The sequence below is a fragment of the Ambystoma mexicanum genome, chromosome 9 (genome assembly GCF_040938575.1).
Source record: "Ambystoma mexicanum isolate Mex_15411 chromosome 9, UKY_AmexF1_1, whole genome shotgun sequence".
NCBI lineage: Eukaryota > Metazoa > Chordata > Amphibia > Caudata > Ambystomatidae > Ambystoma > Ambystoma mexicanum.
Genome location: NC_090931.1, coordinates 382,853,989 through 382,881,014, shown reverse-complemented (window position 1 = coordinate 382,881,014; position 27,026 = coordinate 382,853,989). Strand labels below are relative to the sequence as shown.

General features: G+C 46.0%; 1 protein-coding gene across 1 annotated transcript in view; it reads left to right on the top strand.

Moving 5' to 3' along the window:
• The first annotated feature begins 514 nt into the window (after positions 1 to 514).
• The window catches only part of LOC138488099 (myeloperoxidase-like), a 106,228-nt gene continuing 79,716 nt past the window's right edge, over positions 515 to 27,026 (top strand). The window contains exon 1 of the mRNA XM_069614854.1: positions 515 to 668. Within this exon, the coding sequence (XP_069470955.1) occupies positions 632 to 668 (37 nt within the window). The 5' untranslated portion in view covers positions 515 to 631. The remainder of the gene's footprint in view (positions 669 to 27,026) is intronic.

Sequence of the window (27,026 nt, the reverse complement as noted above, 5' to 3'; positions counted from 1 at the left end):
GGGAACACCCCTGCAACCTCTGCATTATTTTTAAAGGAGCGGGGGTCATACATGCTGCCCCCGCTCCCGAAAACCCGCAAAATTATCCCCCCCAAAAAATATCACCTATGGCCATTCCTGACGACCATATATATGGCGATATTTTTGGTGGGGATAATATGTAGTGATACTGCTTTTCCACTCCTCAGCCTCATGCTGGTTTTCCACAATATTCTGCTTTCTGTAGGGGGGTGGGAGGGGCGCTCTTCTGCGGGGGAGAAAGGAGACAGGATGCCGGGATGGTGATGGGAATAGTGGACGCGTGTGCAGAGGATAAAGCCGTGTAATTGCGGCAAAGCGCATCAAACAACAAAATGCGTGGGTGCTGCCCTTTCACAAAATCTATGTTCCCTTGGCACCAACTGAAATGCTTCTTCCCGTGGTATTTCTAAAACTGCAGCTCCATTATTCCCGTGTCCATCTGCCATGTTACCGTTGTCTGTCTTTTAAAAACGCGTTATTCGTCCTTTGTAACACGAAGCAAATTCCTGGCAGCTGGGCTTTGTCACGGGTTCTCCCGATTCTTACATCTTAGAGGTGGCGGAAGGGGCGCGGGGCCAGTGAGGCGCTTATATAAGGGCCCAGGGCAGCAATGTCTGTGCTCTCCTGTTCCCCACAGCACGGAGGCAGTGAGTATGGAAGGGGTGGGGGCGCTTCACAGGCGGTGCTTTGGCCCCGCCCGCCACAGCAGGCCAGGCCCCGGTGCCCAGCCTCCCACTTTCCCATCATCCCCCTTGCGCGATCAGCAGCTATTCCATCTCTCGCCTTGCATACTTTCGCCCCTGCACCCCTCGCCCCCCTTCTTTGTCTTCTCCACCACTTTCTCCCCTGTTTCTCCTCCTTACCCCCTTCCTTCTTTCCTCCCTCGTTTGCGCCTCTGCTCCCATGTGGCAGCTTCCCAGTGTGTAGCCGCTCATCGAACCCCTACACCTGGGTGCAGGGCAGGCACCTGGTGCAGACGGCAGGCCCCCTTGTGGGCCGCCTTGCTCCCCGACCCCCATCACGAACAAGACGAAGTGCCATATCTGCTTGCCCCCCGTCCCCCACCTCCAGTTACATGCACAATTGTTGTATATACACATGCATGCTCCTCGCACTAAGCCCACAAATACAAGCATGCACCGTAATTCAGCATAACGAATCAAGTCTTGCAGTATATGTACTGCCTATGAACGACGGTGTTGCTATAGAGGAAATACAGGCGCCATGGAAGCTAGGTTTGCGTCTCACCTCAGCCCACGGTGAGATCCGGGGCCGGTAATTTCAATACATTCGTAGTGGGGAATTCGCTTACGACTGGGCGGGTGAAGCGTTGGGAGAGTTTAGATCAGACAAGCCACACATTAAATACAATTCCATGGAAACATAGGAGATATTAATCTTTAGTAATTTGTTTCCTGTGCCGCCACGACCGTGTGTTAGATGGGGTGGGAGAGGGAGACTTAATGGATGGTTTATTGTAAGTTAAAATCTTGCTGGTAAATCAGACGGGTTTATTAAAAAGGTTACCATTGCGTTTTACAGCAGGTGGCTTTGCGTGAGGGTATTTGGTGTAATATTCGGCTGGTTGTGTATTCCATGGGCTGTCCCCGAGACGCGGGGGGGCGGGGGGGGGGCTTTATTATCAAGGCCCATGGCCCTCCTGCAGTCCTGCCCTCCAACCTTGGTAGACATGTTAGTTGGGCTCCAGATCAGTGGCACCACACATGTCTGTCAATGCGTTGTAAATACATAGGCGCTGTGGGTCGTTGAGACATTCCATCAGAAGGCTATGGTCCACTGTAGTGTATGGCAGGCACTGTGCTTCCCCTTTGGCTTGGAGGGTTGCACGGTCATTTGATGCAGTTGAATACATATGGTGTTTCATTATTTGTGTGGTGTTCGCCAGGGGCGTAGGAGACCCATAAAATATGGGGGGGTGGGGGCAAGGGGACACCTTGGGACTTTGCGCTTTTTTTAAATTTCTTGTGATTTTAGTCAAAGAACTCGACTTAAAATAGCAGTATGTGTTGAATCGCATATATCATCACTGTATAAAACAAGAGAAAAGAAAACAGAAGAAAATTAAGAAAAAGAAAAGCAGTTCAGAGTACAAAATCCTTTGATTTGGCGTCTTACTTCAGAAGGCTCAGTTCATGTAAAAATATTACCATTTCCCAGGCCAAAAGGCTTTCCTGGCCTGAGCATAGCTTGTCCCAAAAAGATTTCGTGTTCACCCACTATTCCTGGCTTGTCCTGTGCTCTGGTCTTTCCTGCACCCCTCTGTCCCCTGCACACACTGGTCACCCCGTGCTGCAAACCATCCCTATCTTTCATCTGCACTCCGTTCTTGTTCCCATCGCTCCCCTCCTTTGCTCCTCTTTTTCTGTCCTCTGCACCCTTTCTACCCTTTTCACTTTGCAGTCCCACTGTCTGACAGAACTGGGGAGAGCACGCTAAATCCTTGGTCATACAGTTAAGACGGGCTTTGTGTGCCTTCTCTCTTACACCTAGAGATTTCCAGCCTGACTTGGGCATAGCTTTCAGTGGGATGGTAGCCTCATGGCGCAGTTAGATTATTAGGCTTCTGGCGATGTCTTCTTGATGGGGAGGGCCTTAATTATGATGTAGAACATTGTGTAGAGAAGGTGAGTTGGGAGTGAAAGCCTGTGAAAAACGACCAGTGTGGCAGCACTGTGAGTGTGATTGTTTTGAGAAGAGCGTGTGATTACACACGGTGCCACAAAGTCCTTTTAAAGGGGGTAGAGAGGAGCCGAGAGGAATCTGTTGCCGTATTCTATGGGCAAGATGAGAGCCTTGCTGTCAGGATCGCCTGTGGGTCTTGCGCAGAGGTAGCACAAACTCCTACTTCCCCGTAAGGTCTTGGCACCTGCACTTTAGTTATAAACGGGGAACTGTCTACAACCTGCCCAGGAAAGAGGGTTGGGGTTCACTGGATTGCTGTTGCTGAAAGAATTGAGACATAGGAACGCGACATAGGACAGGAAGGCACCGATATGAAACGTCGGCAGAATAAGTAATCCAAGTGGGCTCTGAAAGCAATGCCCCTGATTAGGCCTTGCGTGATTCAGTGCACCTGCATAGTGGGCTAGAAGCTGAGAAGGGCTGCACTGTTGCAAAAGTAATTGACTTAATGGAAATGTATGAACAACAGAAATTAAAGTTCACCTGCTTCACCAAGCAGGAGTTGGGTGTTGAAGGGTAGCAGACTATTGTTGCCCATAAATGATGACCCTTATCTGACCAGAGGGTGAAATAATACCCCACTCATGAGAGAGAAGGCACAAGTGGTTGCTGCTCATAGTGGCCATGTCATGGGCACTGTCTCATGTTAGTATTAGCACTGTAGTACTACTGATTGTTGCTGGTAACACAAACGGCACAGCATTTCTTTATTGTATCACTTTGGGCGTGTTATCTGAGTATGGAAGTGGAAATTCCAGGATGAATGCACCACTTAACTTTTGAGCTACATGTGTCCCAAAAAGACTAACTGTAGTACCATGACATTTGTTGGGACACAAATGTGTGGTTCAAGAATATTTTTTGAAATATATTTGATGTATTCGACAAGTAACTTAAAAGTTATCAACAAAGTGGTGCATTCAACCAGAAATTTCTATTTATGTCCATAATTTTGTGATCACTAAGTTTTTGTTTATCACGTTTCACTGCATATGTATATGCGGATGAGACCCTGTGCAGCCTCACCCCCATAACCGCTCACATTAATTAACTTCACCCACATTTATATATATTGAAATGGGGCCGTGTAAATTTGGCTTTTTGGGATGTGCAGTGATAGGGTGATGCCCTTTATGACAGTTTGAGTGCAGTGTTCTGGTTTAACGTGTGCAGCTTATCTTTGGGAGCTTAGCTTAAATTGACAATATTTGCTAGTATTTATTTTTGTGTGTGGGGGTTAATACTTGTTGGGTGCGCATTATGACATTGTTGGATTGGGAAGAAAGATGTTTTTCCCTGGCGGCGGTGCAGGGGAGGAGGGTTGGGGTGGTGGTGTGAAGAAGCTTGTATGCCCATCTGTCCATGGATAGATGTAACAGTGGTGGCTGTGCGTCTGGGGCTAAAGACACTGCCCCCTTGCAGAGAGAAGTTTGGATTCAAAACTCACAATCTTCCTAGCAAGAAGCGCAGTAATGCTACAACCAGACTGTCGGGGACATGCAGCTAGCAAGATGCAGCCGATTGCCAGTTAGTGCATTGCTTTGGGGTCGTATAGGGGCAGGTCCTGTGCAAACACATGTTTATGTTTCTGAACAGTGCGTAAAGGCCAAGACAAAGATAGCATAGGTTTGTTCTTTGGAGGCTGGCAGGGTGTAAGGTCTGGAATGGCTGCCCCTCCACTAACAGCATGGCTCCAGACTGACAGCGGTTTTGGGCCTGTGTACCGCCTCATACTTGCCAACCCTACTGATTTAGGCAGTAGGAGGGCTACTGCTTTTTAAGCAGTCCCACTGCCTACAGATTTGGGTGACAGATCCTACTGCTTTTTACAGTGGCAGGTAATTTGTGACTCTAAGGCAATTTGTCTGTGCGGTGGGTTGATGTGATACATTTGAGTGACGGGCTCAGATCAATCCACTGACCTGACAGCTACATGACTCTGCCCTGCATTCTTGCAGGGACAGAGCTTATGTTAACCATCAGTGAAGGCAAGTTGCAGTGCGTACCACCATCGCACAGCATCTGCCTATCAGTCTGAGGAAGGTATCAGTCTCCATGTTCAGTGTTACACCTCCACTGCAGTAATAGGTACTACCCCGGCTGATGCTACAGCGAGTGACAAACATTGCTTACCAGCTCTGTGCGATTACCTTCTCTGAAGGTGGGTAATTATCTTTAGTGTTAACTTACCATTCAAAATTATCCATTGCAAACATTTCAACATCTGTTCTGTTTGATGGGTTGTGCATTTTAGAATGCTCCAGTGGTGCCAACAATGTATGGTTTCTGATGTCATTGTTATGCTAAGTATTATTTTTGAAACTTGGAAAATCCTACATCTTAGACTTTTTGATCACAGAATGTTGGCAAGTATGCCGCCTGCCCACGGGGGCATGCAAGGCTGCATGGGGTGGGCCACACTGAGTAAGCACTAGAAGCTCCTTCAACTTTAACGTGCCGCGAGTGTTAACTGTATAAATATCATATTTATACAGTTAACACGTGCAGTGTGTTAACTATGACGTCACTCGTTCGTTCCCTCTAATTAAATCCTCCTCCCCAACACCTGATGCCAGCCTGGTTGTCCGACAGGACATGGGGGGGCACTTCACAGCTGTGCACAATCTTTTGCTTAGACCACGACGTGTGAACGAGCAGCACAGGTTTGTGTGGTGAGAAACCGTGCTGCACAACCCCCCCACCCACTCGGTGACATCAGCAGTTGATATAGCTTTAAAGGCACCAGACAGGAAAGCCAGGGAAATATTAATTAATTTGCATGCAATAAATTTAACAAGTGGGTCGAATTAAGGGGCTTGCTTGTTTTTCCTGAATTATAAACGGGCAGAGTTGCATCACTGTGGCACCCTGTACGAAAACACACCTGCTTGGGGCAACTTTGACTTACCTTACTTAGTAGGCTGAGTAAGTGCGAGGTCTCTCCTCAGTACTCCATCTCCAGGAGGTCGAGTTGGCAGAGTCGCACTTCTCTCAAGCTGTCGGTAGTCGGGAGCATGCGTCGCTGCCTGGCTAGTGGCTTCTGAAGCTGAGCACTCACAGGGGCACATGCATTATGCCGGCCTGGGCACATGATGCTCCAAATGCGCAGGCACAGCTGTGAGGGGTAGGAGGAGGGGAACGCATGAGCTAGCTGGACAGCAGGCAGCAGAGTTAAGAATCTGGTTTACCATTACCAATACCTTGGCCACGGCACTGCTGCTGTCTGTCTGAACTCTGTGGTGTAACACCAAATGTGGGGGCCCCCCTGTGAGCCATGCTGAGGGGCCCGCCATCTCCACAACAAATCACAGGTCATGCCACACTCTTGGCAGGCCTAAATGATCACATTTGCACAAACATACTGCTGAAGGGGTATGCCGCACACTGTACTAGGAGAAATATATAAATGTTTTAATCAATATACAGCACATCTTCTGAGAAATTGGCTAAAGTCAGTGTTTGCAATTGGTTTGTAGGGTTTTATTTGTATTTATATAGCGCACAACAGCCAGAGGACATTGAGGCACTTGTTACAGTACAAAGCTTAGTTACTTTATTACATAGTCATTAGCAGTAAATATACAGGTTACAATATAGTTATATTACATTTGTTATATTACAATATACATGGCAGAAGTGGAGGAGGCAGTCCTCCACTTGCTAGTTGAGGAGTGTGGCCTTGAGGTTGTTGCGGAAGACAGATGAAAGTTTCAGCGCTGAGGGTGGCAGGGAGTGAGTTCCGGTGCAATATAGGAGAAGCCTAGACCTCCCGCTGTGGCTCTTTATGCGTCGTATATGTAGCTGGCTGGTGTACTGAGTTCTGGTGGGGCGAGTGGATGTGGTCCTTGATATTGCTTCAGATGGGTATGCTGGAGCAGTTTTGTTGATGCACCTGTGAGTGAAGGTGAGGATTTTCAGAGTAATACGGTCTTTGACCTGGAGCCACCGTGCGTCACATCTGGCGTGGGATATATGGTCTCTTCTAGGGTTGCTCATGGCAGCTCTGAGGGCATTGTTTTGTGTGGTTTGTAGTCTGAATGTTTTTTGGCGGAGGTGCCAGCTAGAAGGGCGTTGGCTCCTACAGTTGCTCTAGCTATGGCCAAGAGGTTGGGGGTGGATAAGTAGGGTTTAATGGCATTGATGAGTTTGGTGCTGAAAGCTGATGCAGAGGCTATGGCGCTGACTTGTTCATCGATACACTGCATCAATGTGAACACCTAGAGTCTTGACAGAGGATGATACGGAGCTGGTTGAGTTGTCTATGTTGAAGTTGTTGTATTGGGGACTTGGTTTCGATAATGTTTGTCTGGCCCAGGATGCGAATTTCTGTCTTATCCCCGTTAAGACAGAGGCCATTGATTGCCATCCAAGCTTGGATAGTGGCATAGATGTTGTGAAGGGCAGTGGCGTCTTGGTGATAGTCCAGATAGGGGTAAAAGTACTTGAGTGTCATCTGCATAGTTATGCAACACCCATGGAGTAAAGTAGGTTGAAAAGGGGTTTTGTGAAGAGGTTATAGAGGGTGGGAGCTGTAGAAGATCTTTGGGGGACACCACAGTTTATAGTGGTAGGATCTGCGTTAGCTGTGTCGGAGCTCTTCCTTCAACTAAGTGATCCAGGATGCTGCTTGATTAGAGAAATGGGCTGCATGGATGAGGTGGGTGGTGAGTGCTTGGTGATCTACCAGGTCAAAAGCAGCTGATAGATCGAGGAGGAGGCGCAAGGCAGGTTTGCCTTTGTCCATGATCTGTGAGAGTTGATTTTTTAGTTCTAATGAGGCTGATTCTGTTCCATGCCCGACACAGAAGCCAGATTGTATTTTGCCTAGTATGGAGTTAGCTTCTATGTATGATTGGATCTGGATGTGAGCTGCTTTGTCCAGGATTTTTTAGGAGGAATGGGACTGTCTGTAGTTGGGTTGCGCTGGGTCAAGTGTGGCCTTTTTTAGAAGTGGCCGCACCCAGGCTTCCTTGAGATTGTTTGGGACAGTTCCAGTTTGGAAAGATGCGTTAATGAAGGCAGTAATCCGGGGTGCTAGGTCATTGGTACATTCCTTGATGATTTTGGGAGGGCAAATGTCTGCTTTGCAGAGGGATGGTTTGAGGTTTTTGATGAGATTAAGGACCTCGGGTTATGTGATGTTTCTGAAGGAGAATTGAGCGTGATTGAGATTACTACACTTGTCTTGTGTAGGGGGGTTGTTTTTTTTGGTTTGGGAGGGCTTTGCAGTGGTTTTGGATTTTGTTCTGGATGAAATTTTGTTGAGCTTGGCGGACTGAATGCTGGCAACCAGGCTTTGTCTTTAGTTATCTCGTCAGCGGTAGCAAGAGGAGTGTCTAATTCATTAAAGATTGCGTATAGTTCTTTAGCTTGGGATTTCGCCTTTGAGATCCTATCATTGAAGGAGTTTGATTTTTGCTGCTAAGATGGCTTTTTTATATTGGAGGGCTATTTGTTTGAAGAGGCTCTTATTTAGATCACTCAGATCCGTTTGCCAGTTTTTAAGCGACTGGCGCTTTTGAGCCTGGAGGGTTTGGAGTTCTTCCGAGAACCAAGAGTTGCAGTGAAATGATTTTGTTTCCTTACTTTCAAGTTGGACTATAGAGTTTATGGCATTGGTGAGGGTATATTTGGGTCCTGAGAGAAAGGCGGCGCTAGGCAGGGCCTTTTGAGGGCGCAAGTTGTCTGCGTTGAGTTTTTAGAACTTTTTTTATTGTGGCAGGTGGTGCGTGGTTGAGAGTCTTAGGTTTAGGGTTGGTGGGGATGAGGCATTCGATGCATGTGTGGTCCGTCCAAGGAAGGGCGGTGTTTGAGGTAATGTTGGATGCACAGTTGTGATCCATGACCCAATCAAGGGTGCAGCCTTTGGAGTGAGTAGGGGTGAGGACACAAGTCTGCAAGTTCTTTAGCTAGGGTTGCAGCGGATTTATCCTTAGGATCATTGTATCCTAAATTTAAGTCTCCTAATAGAAGGCTTTTGGAGGACTTTTTAATGTTGTTGCTGAGTCGATGGGAGAGGTGCTCTTGCAAGTCAGCTTGGAGTCCGGGAGGTCTGTATACTATGTAGATGTTGATTAGATTATTGGGGGAGAGCGTAAGCTTGGCTGATGCTAGGGTAATGCCAATCCAATACATGCAAGTCACCCACAGTGCACAGGAACATTAATGCTTTGCTATTAAAAATTCCATGCCATATTGAAAACATGTCCCACTGGCTGCACAATGTTGACTAGTGTAGACACATAACATTACAGTAAAGCATCCCAGGCCACATTTAGGCAAACTGGTTGCACCAAAAAGCCAGTCGAAGCAATAGCACTCCTCAAGAGAGCGCACATTAAAGCCTGGGTCTCTGCGGCCTCTAACACAGCCAAAATCTTTAAAATCTGTAAGGAACTGGTCAATCCTCTTGCAGTCCCACCCCTCCTGTTCCCTCCCAGGCCCTCTATATGGCTCTGGCCTGTCACATCACTGCTAAAACTGAGGATATGCTGTCCTCCTCCTCTCCTCCACCTTTCTCCTCTATCTCTTACAACACCTGACAAGGTTTCTAGACAAGTCTGAAGTGCCATCCACTGTGCTCCCCTGCTCCTCTAGAACCATCAAGGACCATAATGACACCCTCGCTCCAGCCTTGGCTGATTCCTGAAATCACTCTTTTGCCACTAGAATGTTCCCCCTCTCCCGTTAAGCACTCCCTTATGACCCACTCCTCAAGAAGCCGTCTGCCAATCCTACCTGCCTGGTGAACTATTGCCCAATCTCCATCACTCCTTTCCTGGGTAAACTCTTGGAAAAGCTGGCTTACTCTCCACACTGAATCTGTTGGATGTCTCCATGACCATCAGTCTGGCTTTAGAGCTGCCGTAAGCATGGAAACTGCTCTGCTGAACACCCGTGAAGATCTGCTCTCTAACCTTGATTCCAGCATTCCTTTTGTCCTAATAGTCTGAGATCTTTCCTCTACTTTTGACAGTGAACCACGCCATCCTGATCAATCAACTACGTGAGAACCTGGGCATCAAGGATCGTGCCCTGGAGTGGCCAACCTACTTCCTCATGGACTGCCCCTCCAGGTCCAACTTGGTCCCTTTCTATCTGCCACCTCTCTCTACCTGTGGCATTCCCCAGAGCTCTATCCTCTAACCCAGGTTTTTCAACCTCTACTTGGCCCCATTGGTCCACCTGATCTCTACCTTCTCCTCTAACTTTCAGTGTGATGCGTTTGACACTCGGCTTTCCTTCAGGCTCCTCTCCTCTTTCGCTCATTCCTGACTGTATCCGCGTTTCAGGATTGGTGCACCTCCAACGATCTGTCTTAATGCCAGTAAGATGGAGATCATTCTCATTGGGACCCCTGCCCCTGCTTTCCCTCTCACTCTTGCTGCCCACTTTGGGCCCTCTTCCTTCGAGATAAACCTTTCTCTCCTCATATCTGACGTCAACAAGAAGTCCCACTACCAGCTGCTCCTCAAAGGGACTCTTCCCTTTCTCACTTTCCCCCAGAAGCTCACTGTCTGCAGAGCCCTGTTTCACTCTAGGTTGGACTACTGCAACAACCTTTCTCAATCTGCCTTACACTCCGCCCTCTGCAACTAATCCAGAACACGACTGAGGGACTTATCCTTGGCCTCAAGCTGAGGGATTGCATCTCTCTAGCCCTGAAATCTCTCCACTGGCTCCCCGTGGCTGCAAGGATCAAGTTAAAGAACCTTTGCATTGTCCACAAGGCGTTCTGGGGCCGGGGCCCACACTACATCCAACGCTCTCTTCCAAAATACCTTCCTTCTCGAGCCCTTACCCCAGATACCTCCAACTGTCTGGGTTAAACGCTTCTCCAGGCAGAGAGTGGGGGGTAGATCTCTCTCCTTTGGAATGGCCTCCCTGCCCCTCTCAGACTTGAGCGGACCACCTGAAGTTCCAGAAGCAGCTCAAAACGTTCTCCTCTGCTTTCTCTCTCCATCCCCTGCTGACCTACTAGTTGGCTTTACAGACTAGGTGAGACTGAGGGTAGCCAAGCATCCAGTCCAGACATTCTTGATCAGTCACCCTTGCACTGTCTCCAGGCATACCCCGCACAAAGGGGCTATAAATCCCTTGTTCTCGTTTCACTACCGAGAGCCATGCTGCCCTGGCTGCACCCACTCGGAGCATTACTGCCCTGTTTTCCCCTCCCCTCTTCCTTGCACTCCTCCCCACCCCCCCATTCCTCATTCTCGCACTTGCACGATCTGAATGACACAAGGCCTAGTAATATTGTTTGCCTTGTTCTCCCCTCTTCCCTCCCTTGTCGTGCCTACAAACACTAGTGTACAGGCCTGTTATAAATGACTCGTGTCATATTTGATCACAGATGTCCAGAAAATATACAATGCCACAGTAAAACGGCTAGACTGGACGCACCCAAATGCGTCTAGCCAGGTAATTGCACTTAGCAGGTCTTCTTTATCAGCAGTTTGTCATATCAAACTGGGTAATGACAAAATTCCTCTCTAGGCACTAATGGCACATATCATACCTGCTTAGCCTGGACATGGACAGCCATTATGATTTATCGCACCACACCCGACCCCCACACATTCCCTCTCCCACCTGCTACCCCATCCTCCAGAATCAGCTAATTGGCCCGAATTATCTTCATGTCCCTCTTCCTTGTCCCAGAGCTTACATATGAGGGTCCTTGCCTCAAAGGGAAGTATTGAGATGAGGAAGAGTGGGACTAGGAGTAATGAAGATTACCAGTAGCTAAGTCAGGCATTACCTCGTGTACCTTTACCTCATCCCAGTACTTGTGTATGAGGCAGAGTGCCTCATGCACAAGTACTGCCTCATACACAAGTACGAGGAAGAATAGGGCAAGGCGTAATGATTATTTTTAAGTAATCAAGGCATTAAACACAAGTAGTGGCGTAACACCATTGAGATGACTGGGCTTCAGCACCCTCTTCGCTCCAACCCCTCTGTAATTTTGGGCTATGGTCACTCAACCTAGCTGACCTTCAGAGCAGTTGCCGGACAGAACAGATGTTAAACGGCACCTGGGTTTCACTGTTAACAAGGGCCCAGCAATTACTAACGTAAAGCTTTTCACTGTTAGTACCTGCATTCAAATGCCACTTATTTTAGGCAATTGAAATCATGTGGGTTTAGTACTTGCATGTCAGGGGAGTCATTGGAAGGGGGAGAGGGGGGGACAGGAGACTGCTCATTCTCACAGCAGTCCATAAATGGGTGCTTTTTTTTACTTGAAGGAGAGTCAACTACGTGTAACGTTCAAGCTGCACTAGAATAGTCTCATTAAAATGCATAAAGAAGTTAGATGCCCTCACACAAATAAGTTTGCCCCTCCCCACCACCCATGAAGTTGGCGCGTCTCCCAACATTTGAAGGATTAGCCCCCGAAATGTAGGTTTTGTTGCACCCCTAAACACGAGCTTGTACACACCATTCACCATATTCCCACACCCAGCCATCCATACATTTGTGTGCACCCTTTCACCATACACTCACACCCTTTCATAATACTCGGACACGCACACGTTATGGGGTTGACGTGGCCCCCCGCACTACAGGGGGCCCCTGTTATGCCAGTGTCTGAACTGCGTGCAAACGTCAGTCTAAAGTTTGCATGCATCACTGCACAGGGACACTCTGCAGCACACAAACTGGTGCAGCAGAGAGACACACAAACGGGGGAGATAAATGCCATTGTATCCCCCACTTAAAATTGGGGGGGGGGGGTTTGTCCACCTTATCCCCACCATATCCTATGCCCATAGACTGTTTGCGATGCCCAGAGGAGTTGCAGCACATTGAGAAAAAAGGGGAATGTTTGGGAAGCTTACTTCTAACAGGAAAAAAGTTTTGTTAAGTGGTAGTGCCTGTGCCAGGCGGCATGCCCTCACTTGCGGGACAGATCAACGCAATTTAATGTGGGCACCGAGTCTCTAAATAAAGGGTGTTGGGAGATTGGTGGCATTTACGTAGAGTTTGCTGCGCACCATTACAGTATTTTGCGCTTTCACGTTGTAAGCCCTATAAACGCATTATTATATATATTAGCTGTCATGATTTCTATAATTCAAACTGGTATTTCTTTACACTGAAAGCAGTTTAAAAGGTTTTATATTACGTATTGCAAAAGGAATTTCTCTTGTAATGATTTATTTGATTGGGGGGCATCTGGTGAGGCTGTATACAAAATCACATGGCCAGTGGAGATGGGAGTTTAATCTCAGCTATATGCGGTTTGCCAAGAGTTGGTGGGGATGGGGGCAGCAAGTGGGTATTTTAGGGTCGACAGGCTTGTCTCAATAGCAAGCCAAGGCAGACACAGGTTGGAACTTCTTTCTGAAGTCACACCAAGGGCTGCACGATTTCATATATGAGGCCATTTGGCCCTTTAACTAATTGTAAGAGGACACTGGGCAGCAAAGCTATTCATGGCGGGGGAATTGTAGCAGACACATGGTGCAGAGAAACCAGGACACTAGGCACTGTAAATGTAAACTCTGGGCCCCAAAAAAATTGGGGAAGTACTATGCACGTCATATAAACACAAGTGAGTACCAACTCAAAAATTATGGGATACTACCGAAATTACAACCTAATTTGGGATTGTATATTTCTGGGTTACACCTATTACCTCGTGGTATATTTTATTATGGTGGTAATTTTTATAATTCTTGGTACTGTATTGTGGTAACTCAGGCTATTTTTATAGTGATGAGACTAATTTCAGAATATTGCTTAGGTTCACTAAAAACAAAATACTGGAATTGGTACTCTTGAAGAATGGTTCCTGCCACCTTGTGGTATATTATGTAAAGTTCCACACTATGCCCTTTTTGTCTGACTTTCAACAATTGGTAGGCATGCAATTGAAATACTGCATTCTTCGAGACTCTCTAGCTACACAGCTCACGGCAGCTACTTCACGTTGATGTATTTCTTACTGCGCACATCTTTGTGTATATCAAATCAAAGGGACTAAATGCAGCAAAATGCAATAACACTACAGGTTATTTTGAAATGTTTTCTTTTATCGTAAAATAAAAATATGCAAGTTAATGCCCACATTTTTCAGTGCGAATACCTTTCAATAGCTTTCAGCAGTGTCGAGTCTTTCCAATGGTCCTTGGCAATAGCATTAGAAAAGAGGATTTTCAACACAAATGCATCTTTACATGCACATTAAAAATGGGACAGCACCTAAAAGGAACTGCCTGACCTCACTCAAAACAGCAGCCCTTCACTTAAACTTATAGATATGATGGCGATATTTCTGGTTCAGTTCAGTTTAGTTTAGCATAGATATCTTCTCCAACCTTTCCGCCTGCTTCACCCAGGGTCACTCAGATAAGCACTGCTTCAGCATCAGACTACCTGCTAGCACTGACTTTCGTCTGCCTCTGTTTTCATTTCCCAGTGCCCGAAGATGACCGAAAACTACTACATCTCAACCCTTTTTTTATTACATCCCCGTCACTCTCCTCGAGCTTCCTGCTTCAGTGGAACAGATCTTCACATTTATCAGTGCAAATTCAGCCTGCCCATTACATGACCAATTCTCATTATGCAAATCCACCTCCAGCCGATTTCAACATGGACTTATTTGCATTAAATGTTAAGGGATTCAGTTGCATGTTAACTGGCGTTGAGTTAGTATGTTTATATTGGTATTATTTTTAGTGCAGCTTAGTCCATTGAAATATCATCCTGAAGCAATGTGCAATTTCGATCATGTGCTCTGTGCATCGACATCTATTTAATTCTGCCTGAGCCTCACTCGGGTCCAAAGTTTCACCCCATGGGCCCCCATTGCCGTTCAAACCCATGCTAACGTGCATGCTAAAATGAGCTACTGTTGAAATGTAGAGTCTCGGTGCTAAAATTCAGAGCGCCTACTCATACACTCCCTTTTAAAAAAATGTACTACTGGTATACAACCTGAAGTCACTGCAGGAAAAACACAGATGTTCTAAAACACATGTGCTTCTCCCGACTGAATCTTATCAGTCGAAAAAAATTGGATCTTCTTTTTTTCTCTCGACCACCTTAATTTTTAATTGGTATCTGCTTTTCTGTTTACAAAAAATCAAATCATCATTTTCAGAGAAAATAAATGCAAATACCAGTAAAAATAAAAAAATCATAAATTTGGGATGAAGTCTTTGTAAATACAGCCTGTGATAAAATAGTTTGTGGTAAATAGTTTGTAGTAGAAATAGACTTTGTAAATTGATAAAAATCACACTGGAAACCGTTCTTGTAGGAACTCCTCCATCATGGGACCGATTTCGAGGCCATCATCTCCAAATCTTTTGGGCTTATCTTCACTTCCTTCGGTCCAAGGGGCTTTCCAGGGGACTCCAATCCAGTGGTGTTCTCCAAGGATCCTGCGCTGACAAGGAAAACCTTAAGCACATCAAACATTTTACTTTCCTTGTTCATTTGAGCATCTGAACCTAAATTTGGCTATGCATACAAATTATAGAAATAACATGCCATGCATCCAAGACTTTTTCTCACCAACTACTGAAAAAGTAACCATACTAATGTGGTATTTTCAGATAACCGCCTCAAGCACAACTTTCCCTTATTGTCTATTTGCACTTTTGCGCACTACTTGATCTATTCTTACCACTTTCAACCTCCTTTTGATATCTTCACACTATTTACACCTAACCACTTGCTTTGACAATTTTTGCTTTTACTGTTGGTATCAATTCACTCTAGTCTCCACTCTCCACTTCATGTTTCGGATAAAGTATTTAATTTGATTAACATGGACAAACTTGTTTGACTGTTAACTTTCCCACTGTTAATTCTCCATCCTTTTTAGCAATTGTGTAGATCATAGGTGAACCCTTAACTATTCTATATTGTCCTTGCCATGCTGCAGGAAGGTTTTTGTTTCCTCTTCGCAAAGTTAAATTTGCTTCTCTGGTCTCCTATTTCATACCCTTACAGACACCTTCCTTTCATAATATCCCTTCCTATCATATCTTTGCACTGTCGGCAGCATTTTCCAAATTTTGCTGCATAAATGCAAACACATATTGCAAGTGCTTTCTCAATTCTTACACATATTCAGGAATTGTGGACGCATTTACAAGCACCTGTTCATTTGTTCTTAAGTAGGTGTTGTGGCAGAACCATTACCATTTTCCTTCCTCCTGTCAATGTTTCATGAGGGCTGATAGCAATCGGTACCAATGGAAGCCGCAAATCCCAACTAGATTATGCCTCAGCTACAAACATTTTCAACATATCAACTATGACCTGTTACACCGTTTCACTCCCCCCGAAGAGGGCTGGTAAGAAATGTATAGCCTTCTCTTCACATCCAAGAATGGCCATAATGTTGTCATTGATGCACTAGTGAAATGACTTCCACTGTCTGACTCTATTCTTTGAGGTAAACAGAATCTTGAAAAAGTGGCCGCTGTTTGCACACTGCAGTCTGGAGCTGGAATGCACGCCATCCATTTGGGCATTAGACAAGTTACTGTCAGCATGTACCTGTTTCCCTTTGCTGATCTTCTTACGGGCCCGACATAATCCCCAAAATGACAAAGGGGACTACCCATTGGATTTGCCCTGTCACTGATTCTGTGATCAGTCCATCTTGTAATTTTTCTTTTTTGGTTTTTAATAACTCAATCCTTTCCCTTTGCAATCCTTCAGTCAGAGAATTTTGTTCTGTATCTAACAAAGGCTTATAAAATAAGCCTAGAATAAGGTCTTCCTTTTGCGCTTTGATTAGGTCCTGATCTGGAGTATCAACTCCATTGTGCCACAGGCTGCCAAACTGCTTTTGGAGTTTTGGAACCATGTCATTGCATCTACCTGTGTTTCACCAAGAGTGTTCAAAAGGAAATGACACTCCATGCCATCCCCCATTTTCGCTAACTGATCTGACTTATTTTCCTCTGTATCCTCACATGGTGTTTCAAATGACCAGCTATATTCCCCAATGGATTAGGTCATTTTCTGACACAATCTTGTATATGGCGAATTATCTTGCCATGTTTCAGTGGCTTCTTGTTATAGGTGAGCATGTCTTTCACTTTCCAGCCAGGTAAATATTCTACCAACTATTTCACGCATAATCGGAATCGGTTACTAGAACTATTTCTGTGAGTTTAGTTTTTTACTGCTGCAGATATTGCCTTATAAATAGCGGCTAATTCCGCCACCTGACTACTTCTAGGACTCATCTTCATGCTTATTCTTGGAATGTCACATTAAACCATGTTTCCAAGTCCCACTACTAGCTCTTTTTCTGCATTTTCTACATGGTATGTGCATCAATCTACGTACAGTTGGTAAATTCTTACATGTTTCTTCGTTGAATGCTTTGCGTGGGGATTGCTCAAATTCATTCAAACGTTTCTAGCTCTGTTGGGTGCACATCATGCAACTCTGCTAGTCCTTGAGCAACTGGGCTCTATTTTGGCCATATTTCACTTCTGCAGGAAATCTTGAAGTGTTAATGTCCAGGCAGTAATTCTTTACTAGGCCAAATTCCCTATTCTGAGTCACTTACTTTGCAGAAATTGCAGAGGCTGGTGATTTGTTTAAATAATCTGCTTCCCTTGAATTACAGAGTGGAAATGTAACGCCCAGACAGTGGTCAGAAGCCCTTTTTCGCAATCACTACATTTGGTCTCTACCTGTGACAATGTTTTGCTAGCATATGCAAGTTTTTTTTATTCACATCAGTTTTTGAAATGACACTGCTGACATGCATTCATCTGTAAATCCTATTTCTACAAAAATCTTTTTCTTTTTTATTGGATATGCCAAACATGGTACTTTGATTGGACACTCTTTTAGCCTGGCTACTGCCCCATTTTGGTCTGTTCCCCATTTCCTGGGTACACCCTGCTTCAGTTCTCATTAAAGGTTGTATAAGCTCTGCACAACTATCAATACATTCCTGTTGTAACTTGTCATTCCTCACAAATGCTTTACCACTTTTCAAATTAGTGGGAACTCTTAGTTTATGAATCGCCTCCACCTTTTGTTTTGTGGGTAATCCATATTAAGTTTTTTATTTGTTTTATACTAAAGATTCAAAATGTCAAAATAACTTTATATGAAAACTTTAACAGCCTTAACAAAAAGGGGTCCAGAGGTCAGTACACTAATCACATTAGGCATTGTCATGCTTGCACCCTTGCCCCACTTCATGACCTAGAAAGTGTGCTTTTTTCCACCACTGCTTTCTGTAAAGCTTCTTTTCCCCCAGCCTTCTGTAGCTGACTAAGCACATTTTAATCTCATTGAAGTGGATTTTCCAATTTTTCTTTTGATTGGCACAACATCCACATAAACTAGTGTCCACCTTTCAGCTGCATCCGGGAGTGCCTTCAGCAATATCCCACTCACTCCCACTATTGACATAACCAAAAGGTGTTTGGGACGATGCATATTTGAATTTATCAAAAGAAAATTCAAACATTTTTGAATGTCTTCAGCCTGTATCAGCTGTCCCTTGATGGGTCCCTTTTTATTTTTTTTGTTTAGATCTGCACACCAGCGCCATTGGCCCTTAGGTTTGAGCACCTATTTGATGTACTCTAAGCCTAATGATTCCCCTCAATACTACTTTTTATTATTTCAGATAGTGATTCCAAATATGCCTGGGGTAACCTATATTGTTAGACAAATACTGGCTCGCTACCATGTCCTTCTGGTAGTTTGGCAATATGCAAGTCAGTTGACCCACAATCATATGCATATTTGGCAAATACCTGTTTGAATTCCATAAATATCTGCTGCTTCAATTTGCTCCTCTAACATATTGGAGAACTGTGGGAAGTCCTTGAGAGGAACCTCTGTTCTCTCATCTAATCGTGTGGCAGTTTCTCGGAGGGTCGCTACACTCTTGGAACATTGATCGCCATTTCAATATGCTGCTTTTCTTTTAGATTCACTCTGACTAGAATACAATCCTCTTAATGACGGCACACTATTTCACTTGGCTCATAAGGGTACACAGACTGAACTTTAAAGATTCCTTTAGGCTTAGAATCTAAGGATTCTGGCAACTCACCCTGTGCAGTCACATAGCTTTCACGAATGTTCTCAATCACTACGCTACTGTAATCTGCAGTCTAGTATGACTTCTGTATCACCCTTCCTATTGCTGACTTCTTTCAAATGAATATTGACACCCTTGATTGTCCACCAGGATTTGAATGGGTCAATTCCCCATCTCTCTCGCTGGTGTATATTCACATTCTAACCATTAATGCTACTGTGACTTGTCTGGTGAATGCAGGAATTATAACATCCCTTTTTTACTTGCAGTTCAACCGCATATTGTCATTTATGTGCAATGGTAAGATTGTCTTTTGTCTTAAAATTCAGGTGCAGCTCCACCCAACCTAGACCAAACCTTTTTATTTGAAAGTCTAATACCATACACCTCCTGTGCAGGAGCATCATTTCCCAAGAGATGTGTTTTGTGTCCCACTCACGATCCACACATTGTGATGAATACTCTTAGGGCAAACCAATCTTTAACATGCATCTTCCTACAATTCTTTGTTCTGCCTCGGTCATCTAGACCAAAATTTGCTGATTCTTTATTCTGAACTTTGTGTTCTCCTCCCTGTCAATTATTTGCTGGAGTACCTTGTCATTAATAAAACATGTTCAAGTGCTAAAGTGGCTTCAATCATTTCAGGATGCTCATTTGCATGGAAAGGAATCCATGGCTGCCCATCTCCCATGTGTATTCCTGAGATGGTTGAAATGTGCTTTTCTTTATCTCTGGAGTGACATTTGGTTTGCGTTTATTTTCATCTAGATAAAAACGCATTGAGTTCATCTATTTCTGTTATTTTTTCTCGGGGTCCAAATCTCCAAAGACTGCTTCCTCGCATTTCATCCTACACCTGAGAATGACATCTGAAGATATGCTTCCACTGCACTCTGATTTAGCAACAGTATGGTATTCTTTTACACTGTTGCTTTGACATTATTTTCTTAGGTCTCAAGGTTTTTTAACCAAGGACCACAATACTCCATTTACCCCATCAATGAGGGGCAACAACCTCTTCAGGCAATTCATCCCCCTGAGAAGGTATTTCATTAATGGATATGTACTTCTGTCTCATCTGATGCTTCCCTATCTGTTAACCTCAGTGACCCCTTCACTAGGTATTTCTTCACCATTGAAGTTGTGCACTGGGCCTTGGTTTTGCCTCACTTTTAGGTGATTTTGTGGTGATCTCCTTTCATTGATACACTTTTTTGTTGCTTGGGCACCTGTATCAGTCATTGCAAATGCATTACATTTTTCTTCAATAGTAATAGGAGCATAGTAAGTTTCTGGACTTGGCTCTTTTTTTACTCTTTGCTAGCCAAATGGGCATATGAAATGACATCTTTCCCTACTTTTTGCCCACTTCATTTTGAATTTCTTTGTCTATTCTTCTGGGTTCAGAACCAATTTGGCATGTAGCCACTGACTGCCCCTCTGACTTGGGACCACTAGTGTTCATTCCCCAATTTCTTATTGTATTTTTCTCATTGTCTGGATCTCATTGTCTGGATTATCTGCACTGTCTGGATTATCTGCACTGCCACCTTACTGTGTCACGTGCCAGCCTGTCAACGTCTGGTGCATGGCACTTATCTGTGTTTTGCATGAAGTCTGTCCTTTCTGTCCCTTGGAATATCCATGGTTCAAAATGCTCCTCGGGTGACTGACTTGCACCCTCCTGAGCTACTGTTTCCTCTGTATGGGTATCAACAGTATTTTGACTATCAAATGAGGATAATGTATCCTAACTCTTAATTTCACTTTGGATGCTTTTTAAATCTACTTCTGTTCTGTGGGTTTTTCTTGTTCATGTTCCCCCCCCTTTGTCATTTTCACACACCAATAGTCTGGTTCAACTCTAAATTGAACCATACTCCCTTTTTTGATGAAATTCCCTGTCTTTCATTCATATCAGTAAGCAATTCGGAACTGTTGTTCAAAGGTAATTCACGGGCCTCTGTGTTTTCATCAGTGCAGGGATTAACTAATAACTTGTGTCAGAACGCACAAGATCACTCCTATGACATTCTGCACCTTCACTTGGCTGTTGCTTTTGAACTGCACATAAAATGTTGTCTGAACAGATGAGAAAGTTAACTTCGGCCTCTAAGGATTGAAACCTGTCTACATTTCTGAATTCTTCTTTGTGGGGTGTGCAGTAATAAAATTGCGGCAAAAATCGCATGGTTTGACATGGTAAAGGTGTACCCCATTATACCATGTAAGGGTTATGTGGGTGTTCCCCAATGCCTTTAAATGGTATAATGGGTCTGGGGGTTGTGGGGGTTTCCCTTGCATCCTTTACATGGAATGCGGTGGCAAAACCACTGCTTTTTTGCTGCGGTTTTAACACATGGAATCCTTTGTGGCCTGGGCTGGTAATGATTAAACTCGCCCTGATTAGGCCTGTTCTGCTACCTCTCCGGAGATTGAGTTCTATTTGTTTTACCTCTGAAGTCATGTGACACAAGAGGCGGAGAACGCAGAGTGACCATCATTTGACCATGGTCAACTGGTGGTGGTGATTGGTTATATTGCCGAGGGACATCATTCATATTGTCTAATTTGGTGGGAATTGTCCACTATACTGGCCTAACCACATCTTGGTCTATCCACATCTTGGTCTTTCTTGGTGGCCATACACCATTGTTTTAGGGTCAAATGTACTCCCAAGCCCCTAGTGTCTGGTATGGGCCATTGTACATTGGAAGTATTTTTTTGAGTTTGAGGTTTTATTGGCATTGGGTACAATGCAATACAACAATCATACCATGTTTGCTCATTTTAATAACATTTTCTCCCCCACACACCTCTAAGTCGGACTCTTCAAGTGGAACTTCTTCAGTAGTAGGATGCATTGTATTGTCTCTTCATACACAATCAGGAGACTCTTCCGTGAACATTAGAACTTTGGGCCCGTGAGACACCCCCTCTGGAATCCCCAGCAGCGTGTTCGCTGATTCACCCATTACCTCCAAATACCTTCCCAGCACGGTTAGTCCATTCACAACCTCATCAGGCCAGTTGCCCATAATTTTAAGAAATGGGAGCCACTGTCCCTCAATGTTAGACCTAGACACATCCATGAGGTGGGTTGGCACGCCATATCATGCATCCCACGGACCTTGGCGATCTACTCCTTTCCCCTGGCATTCGTGTGCTTTTCTACCTCTGGGCCAGACAGCACCTAGCCGCCACCAACATAACATGAAAAATGTGGCCTTGTTCCACCGTAGACTCCCAGCCACATTCACACCAAATGGAACCAGCCAGAGAAAGGTCCCTCTGGATCCCATCCACCCCTTTGCCCATTACGGGACCTCTCCCCAGTACGTCTGTACCATCGTACTTTCCACCACATATGGATAGAATACCCTTTCTCAGTGACATTTCCATCTTCATCAATTTCCCCACCTAGATCCTGTCCCCATTTCACTCTTGCGGGGGGGGGGTGGGGCTGGGGGTGTTCCTCCCTTAGGGCAGCTAGGAGTTTAAGTTACAGCCTGGATATCAAACCCTTGGAGCCATTCTGTGATGTCAAAAACTTCAGTCCCTGCAATGTTATAAAGGTTCCTCCTGCCCTACTTAGCCCGGCCTCATACCAGTGTTGGACCACAAGTGGCTCCTCAATTCCATCCCTGAGCGGGGGGCCCATATGCAGCTTGGGGGTGGGGGGTGGGCTGACGGCCACGGTGTAAGCCACCTATTGTCACCACCCTCTTTCCAAACAGACCACAGAACCCCTCTTCCCCCCCCCCCCCCCCCCAGCACTGGATGTCACAAAACCCTCCCTGGAATGCAGGCTTTGGGCATCCATAACATTCATCCAACGTGACCGGTGAGAGAACCTCATTGTCCATTGCGACCCAGTGTTTCCTTGACCCTGGTGTAAAATGATCCGCTGGGACACTTAAGTCTCTAGATTGGGAAGGCCCACACTGCCCATCTCCTTCTGCCTTATCAGTGGCTCATATGAGATCCTGTGCTTCTTCCCCACCCAGAGATATTGCAACAAGGTTTATCTCACCTCTAATAAGAATGTTCTGGACGTTGCAACCTTTGAAACAAAACTTGGGGAGGATTACCATTTTCACTGAGTTGAGGCACACCATCCATGAGAATCCCAGCCCTGCACACCTCTCAATGTCCCTTCTATCTGCCAACCAAAGTGGAGAATGTTGCTTGCAAACACATCTCCAGGGCACTGCGTCACTTGAATCCCCAAATAATAAAACATAACCCTCGGTACCCTGATGGAGTCGCCACAAATTCCTCCTCCGTATCTGATGGCTTCCCTGCTAATGCCACAGACTTCCCCAGATTAATCTTGAAGCCTGATAGATTCCCATAATGCTCCAGACTGCATAGTGTATGGTATCGACCAGGATGGTTCGGACACATATAGGAGTCCATCTGCAAAGAGGCTTATCTTACATTGTACGTCCCCACTGTAACACCTCCAATCTCCCAATTGTCCCTGATAGACTCCACCCATGCGTCCATCACTAGCGGGTATATTAGCAAGTGCAGCCATGTTCTGTACCACTTCCCAATGGAAACGACCCAGATTCCTTACTGTTGACCACTACTCTTGCAGAGGGTTTTGAGTATAGGGCAGCCCCTCCACTGCGGACCCATTCCCTGGGATCAGAAGACTTCCCCCATGAAGGCCCAACTGACCCTGTCAAAGGCCTTTTCGGCATCTAGGAATAGTGCCCCTTCCTCCCTCCTTGAGCTCAGCACATGGAGTTTTCCGCATGCTATTTGCTCCCTGCCTGTTCAACACAAATCCATCCTGATCCGGGTGGATCAATCTAGGGAGGTATTTCTATCCATGTCAAGACCTTAGTGTCCACATTTAAAAGGAAGAGGCTTGTATGAGCCGTTCAGGGTTTTTCCCAGGTTTCGGCATCACTGTTATCAGAGCCTGAAGAAATGACATGGGTATTGTTTCCTGACCCTTTATCCTGTTGAACAATTTTGTCATAGGGTTCACCAATGAGGATTGGTATTAAGTCTGCTGGAAAGCCATCTTCCCACCCCCAGGGCCTTCCCTGTTTTCAGCCTTTTGATTGCCTCCACCACCTCCTCCCCAGTTATATCCCCCTCTAAGGCCTCCTGCTCTGCTTTAGTGAGCTTGAAGGCCTTGCCCGGCCAGGTAGCTCTGCATTTCCTCGGCCTCCCATCCTGTTTGGTGTACAGTTAACTATAGAAACAAGCAAAGCATTCCGATACCTCAACCCCCCCGACCCCCCACAGCCCAGTGAACAGTCTAAAAAGATCTCCAGCATCCGCCACCAGGGCAATCTTGCCTTCCAGGCTGAACGGGTCTCACCCTCCACCTCACCAGCCCAAAGAGATTATTTCTTCTCGCGTTTTCCATGTCAACCACTTTGAGGGGGAGCGCCAACCTCTTGGCGCTGCATTTCCATAAATCTCGCCTCATCTATGTCTCCAGGAGCCTGGTTGGCAAACCATTCTATCCTCTGGCCATGAGGCCAGGGAGTTTAGCCCCCATGTCTGTTCTTATCCCCCTCTGGATGTCATTTTTATGGAGCCCAATTCGTCTGGGTCGCAGCAGCGCTTCCAGGCTCCATCCTGATGTCTGCCTGGAACTAATACTTCGCCAATGCCCCCTTCCAACTCATGGATTGGCCACTTCCCTAGGCCCCAAAGTTGTTGCCAGTGGGTCAGAGGACTGCTGCAAGAAGTAATGGTTAGCGGGGGCTTGTGATGGGTCTATGGTTTTGAGGGGGCCAGGAAGGGTCCCAGTGCTGCCGGGCACCACTCTCCATATGGGTGAGTCCTCCCTTGCGCCATGATCTTTGCCTGAATATACCCTCACTGAAGCCTTGTCCCAGCGGGGCTTTATAGTATTGACTTTACCCCCTCGCTGGGGGGCAGGCACCCTCCCCACAATACAGATGCTGCGGGAGGGGGGGGGTCAACTAAGTGGGTGCCTGCTGCCAGGGCAGTCATGCGTTTCCACCTGGGAGGCTGGCCTCCCACTGATTGTCCCTCCTCTGTAGAACCCCCTCAGGTTGTCCAGCGTGTTGCCTGGTGCTGTTGGGTTTGGGTGGCCCCTGTGGACCACTGACGTCAGTTACTCCCCTATTACCACCTTTGCGCATCCTTGTGGGACCTGTCCTTCTGCCCCCCCACCCCCAAGTGTGGCCCTGCCATCAGTCTATTGATTTCCAGGCTGCTGGGCCTCTCTCCATCGGCTCCCCCTCACCCCCCCTGGTCAAGTCTCTCCTCTGTCTCAGGGCACAGGGTAGGAGGTCCTCCACCGGTCTGCGCCTGGCTCAGAGCCTGCACCTAATTCCAGAAGTTGGTGGCTCCCCCTCAGTCCTGTAGGCTAAAGTCTCCTCTAACGTTGCGGGGTTCAGTGGCACTAATAACTCCACATGGGGGAGAGGGGTATGTGGACCCCCAACACTCCTCACCTTATGTGGCCAGTCACTGGTGCGCCCCCGTCCTGCAATGCCCTGGGCGTGCTCCCACAACGGCGTGGGCTGGAGGAGCCTCACTGGTAGGGGAAAATACCCAGCGGCTGAGATCTGACCCCCAAGAATCTCTCCCGATGTGGCCGTAGCAACCGCCTCTAAACCACTGTTGCGCCACCTCACTGTCTCTCCTTTTCTTGATTTGGAGCCCAGTAGTTGCAGGCAGTCTCTTATGTTGGTGAGAGGGGTGGCCACCCGTGGTGTCTGGGTTGCCTACCCTGTTCAGGAGCCTTCCTGTGGGGCGTCCTTGTCCACTTGGTCCCCCCTCGTGTGGCACCCACTCCAGCTCCTGTGTACCGGCCTCTGTATCACCGCTGCGTTCACAGCACAGGGCCTCGCAGCCCTACTCCCTCGAGCCAGGGGTCACGCAGCACACTTCTATCCTGTTGCTGCATGGATGGGGGTATGGGTGCCTGGAAGCCCAAAGCTGCATATATCCGCTCGGTGAAGGGGGAGGGGTTGGATTGGGAGGGCCCTGGATTTCACCCCAAGTAGATCTGTGGCTCGAACAGTGATGTGTAATCCTCTAAAGCGAAGTGGATCGCTTTCTCTGCTTCAACTCCACGTTTTCCAGGGCTAGAGACGGAGCTATCAGCTCAGCCAGACATCTTGCCTGCGCCTCTGGTGGCCTCCTACATTTGATTTTGATTGTTTTTTAGGCCTGAGTCCTGACATATCGTGGCAAAATCACACTCTGGGAGGATACCCAAATATCTAGGGCTAATGTAAGAATCCCTATTGCTGGGATCAATGGAATGGAATATAGGAGTTTGGGGTGATCTCTGAGGGCATGCTCCTTTGGCTTGGTGTCATGTTTCTTGCCCGAGTCTGGGCTGTTGAGTGGCATATTTACAGATTTTACCTCCAGAATCGCCGGCATGGGTTCTTTAGACTTTGGGTGTGTCTCATTTCCTCACTGACCAAATATCACTTGACAAAGTTGTCCCTTGTTCTGTTAGCCACTCTAGTGTTTTTTCCCCTGTCGAATTAACTAGGATACAATTTATTTTTGGAGACCATGAAAGTATGCAGTCTTAAATTCCAGAGTTATGGTTAAAGGCCACATCAAAGCATGAAAATACCCTTTTCAAATTTGGCGAGGGGACAAATTTGGCTTTGTCATATTATAAGCTGCTTTTCTTGCATCCTGTATAGACTGATAATGTGAGAATTGACGTCCGCCCATGACAAATGTTCTGTTTACACTGAATGACACTAGCAGCTGCTGAATGTAGGATTAGGTGAAAGTACAGACTATATTGTTCCCTAGCTATTTGGAGGGCTTTAAATGTATTGTGAAGGGTTTCTAAATGGTCTTCATGCAACAATCGCCTCCCTTTTCACTTGATAGACTTCATGATTTTGATAGGGCTACATGGTGCATTCTATTTTGTTGCTCATTTCTGTTCTCTTGTGATTTTGGAACAATTGTGGATATTTGCCGGTGATGTATACCCTACCATTGGGTTATAACCAGGTCTGACCACAGGAACAGCTGTTGGTACATAGTTTCCCTGGCCAAAGCTGTGATTGATTTCAATTCCATTGAATGTAGTGCCTTGTTGCCTTTCTTGAGACTTGAAGTTCTTGCCCTGTCCATGAAGCTATTCAGAACTCCGAATTCTCATCCCTGACCTTAAGCTTGCAATTCATTGATTTGTGTCTGACACTGATTAAGCGCTTTGCCCTTTTTGTCATTGTCTTCCAGCAATTAGAATATCTCCTGTTCCATAGCA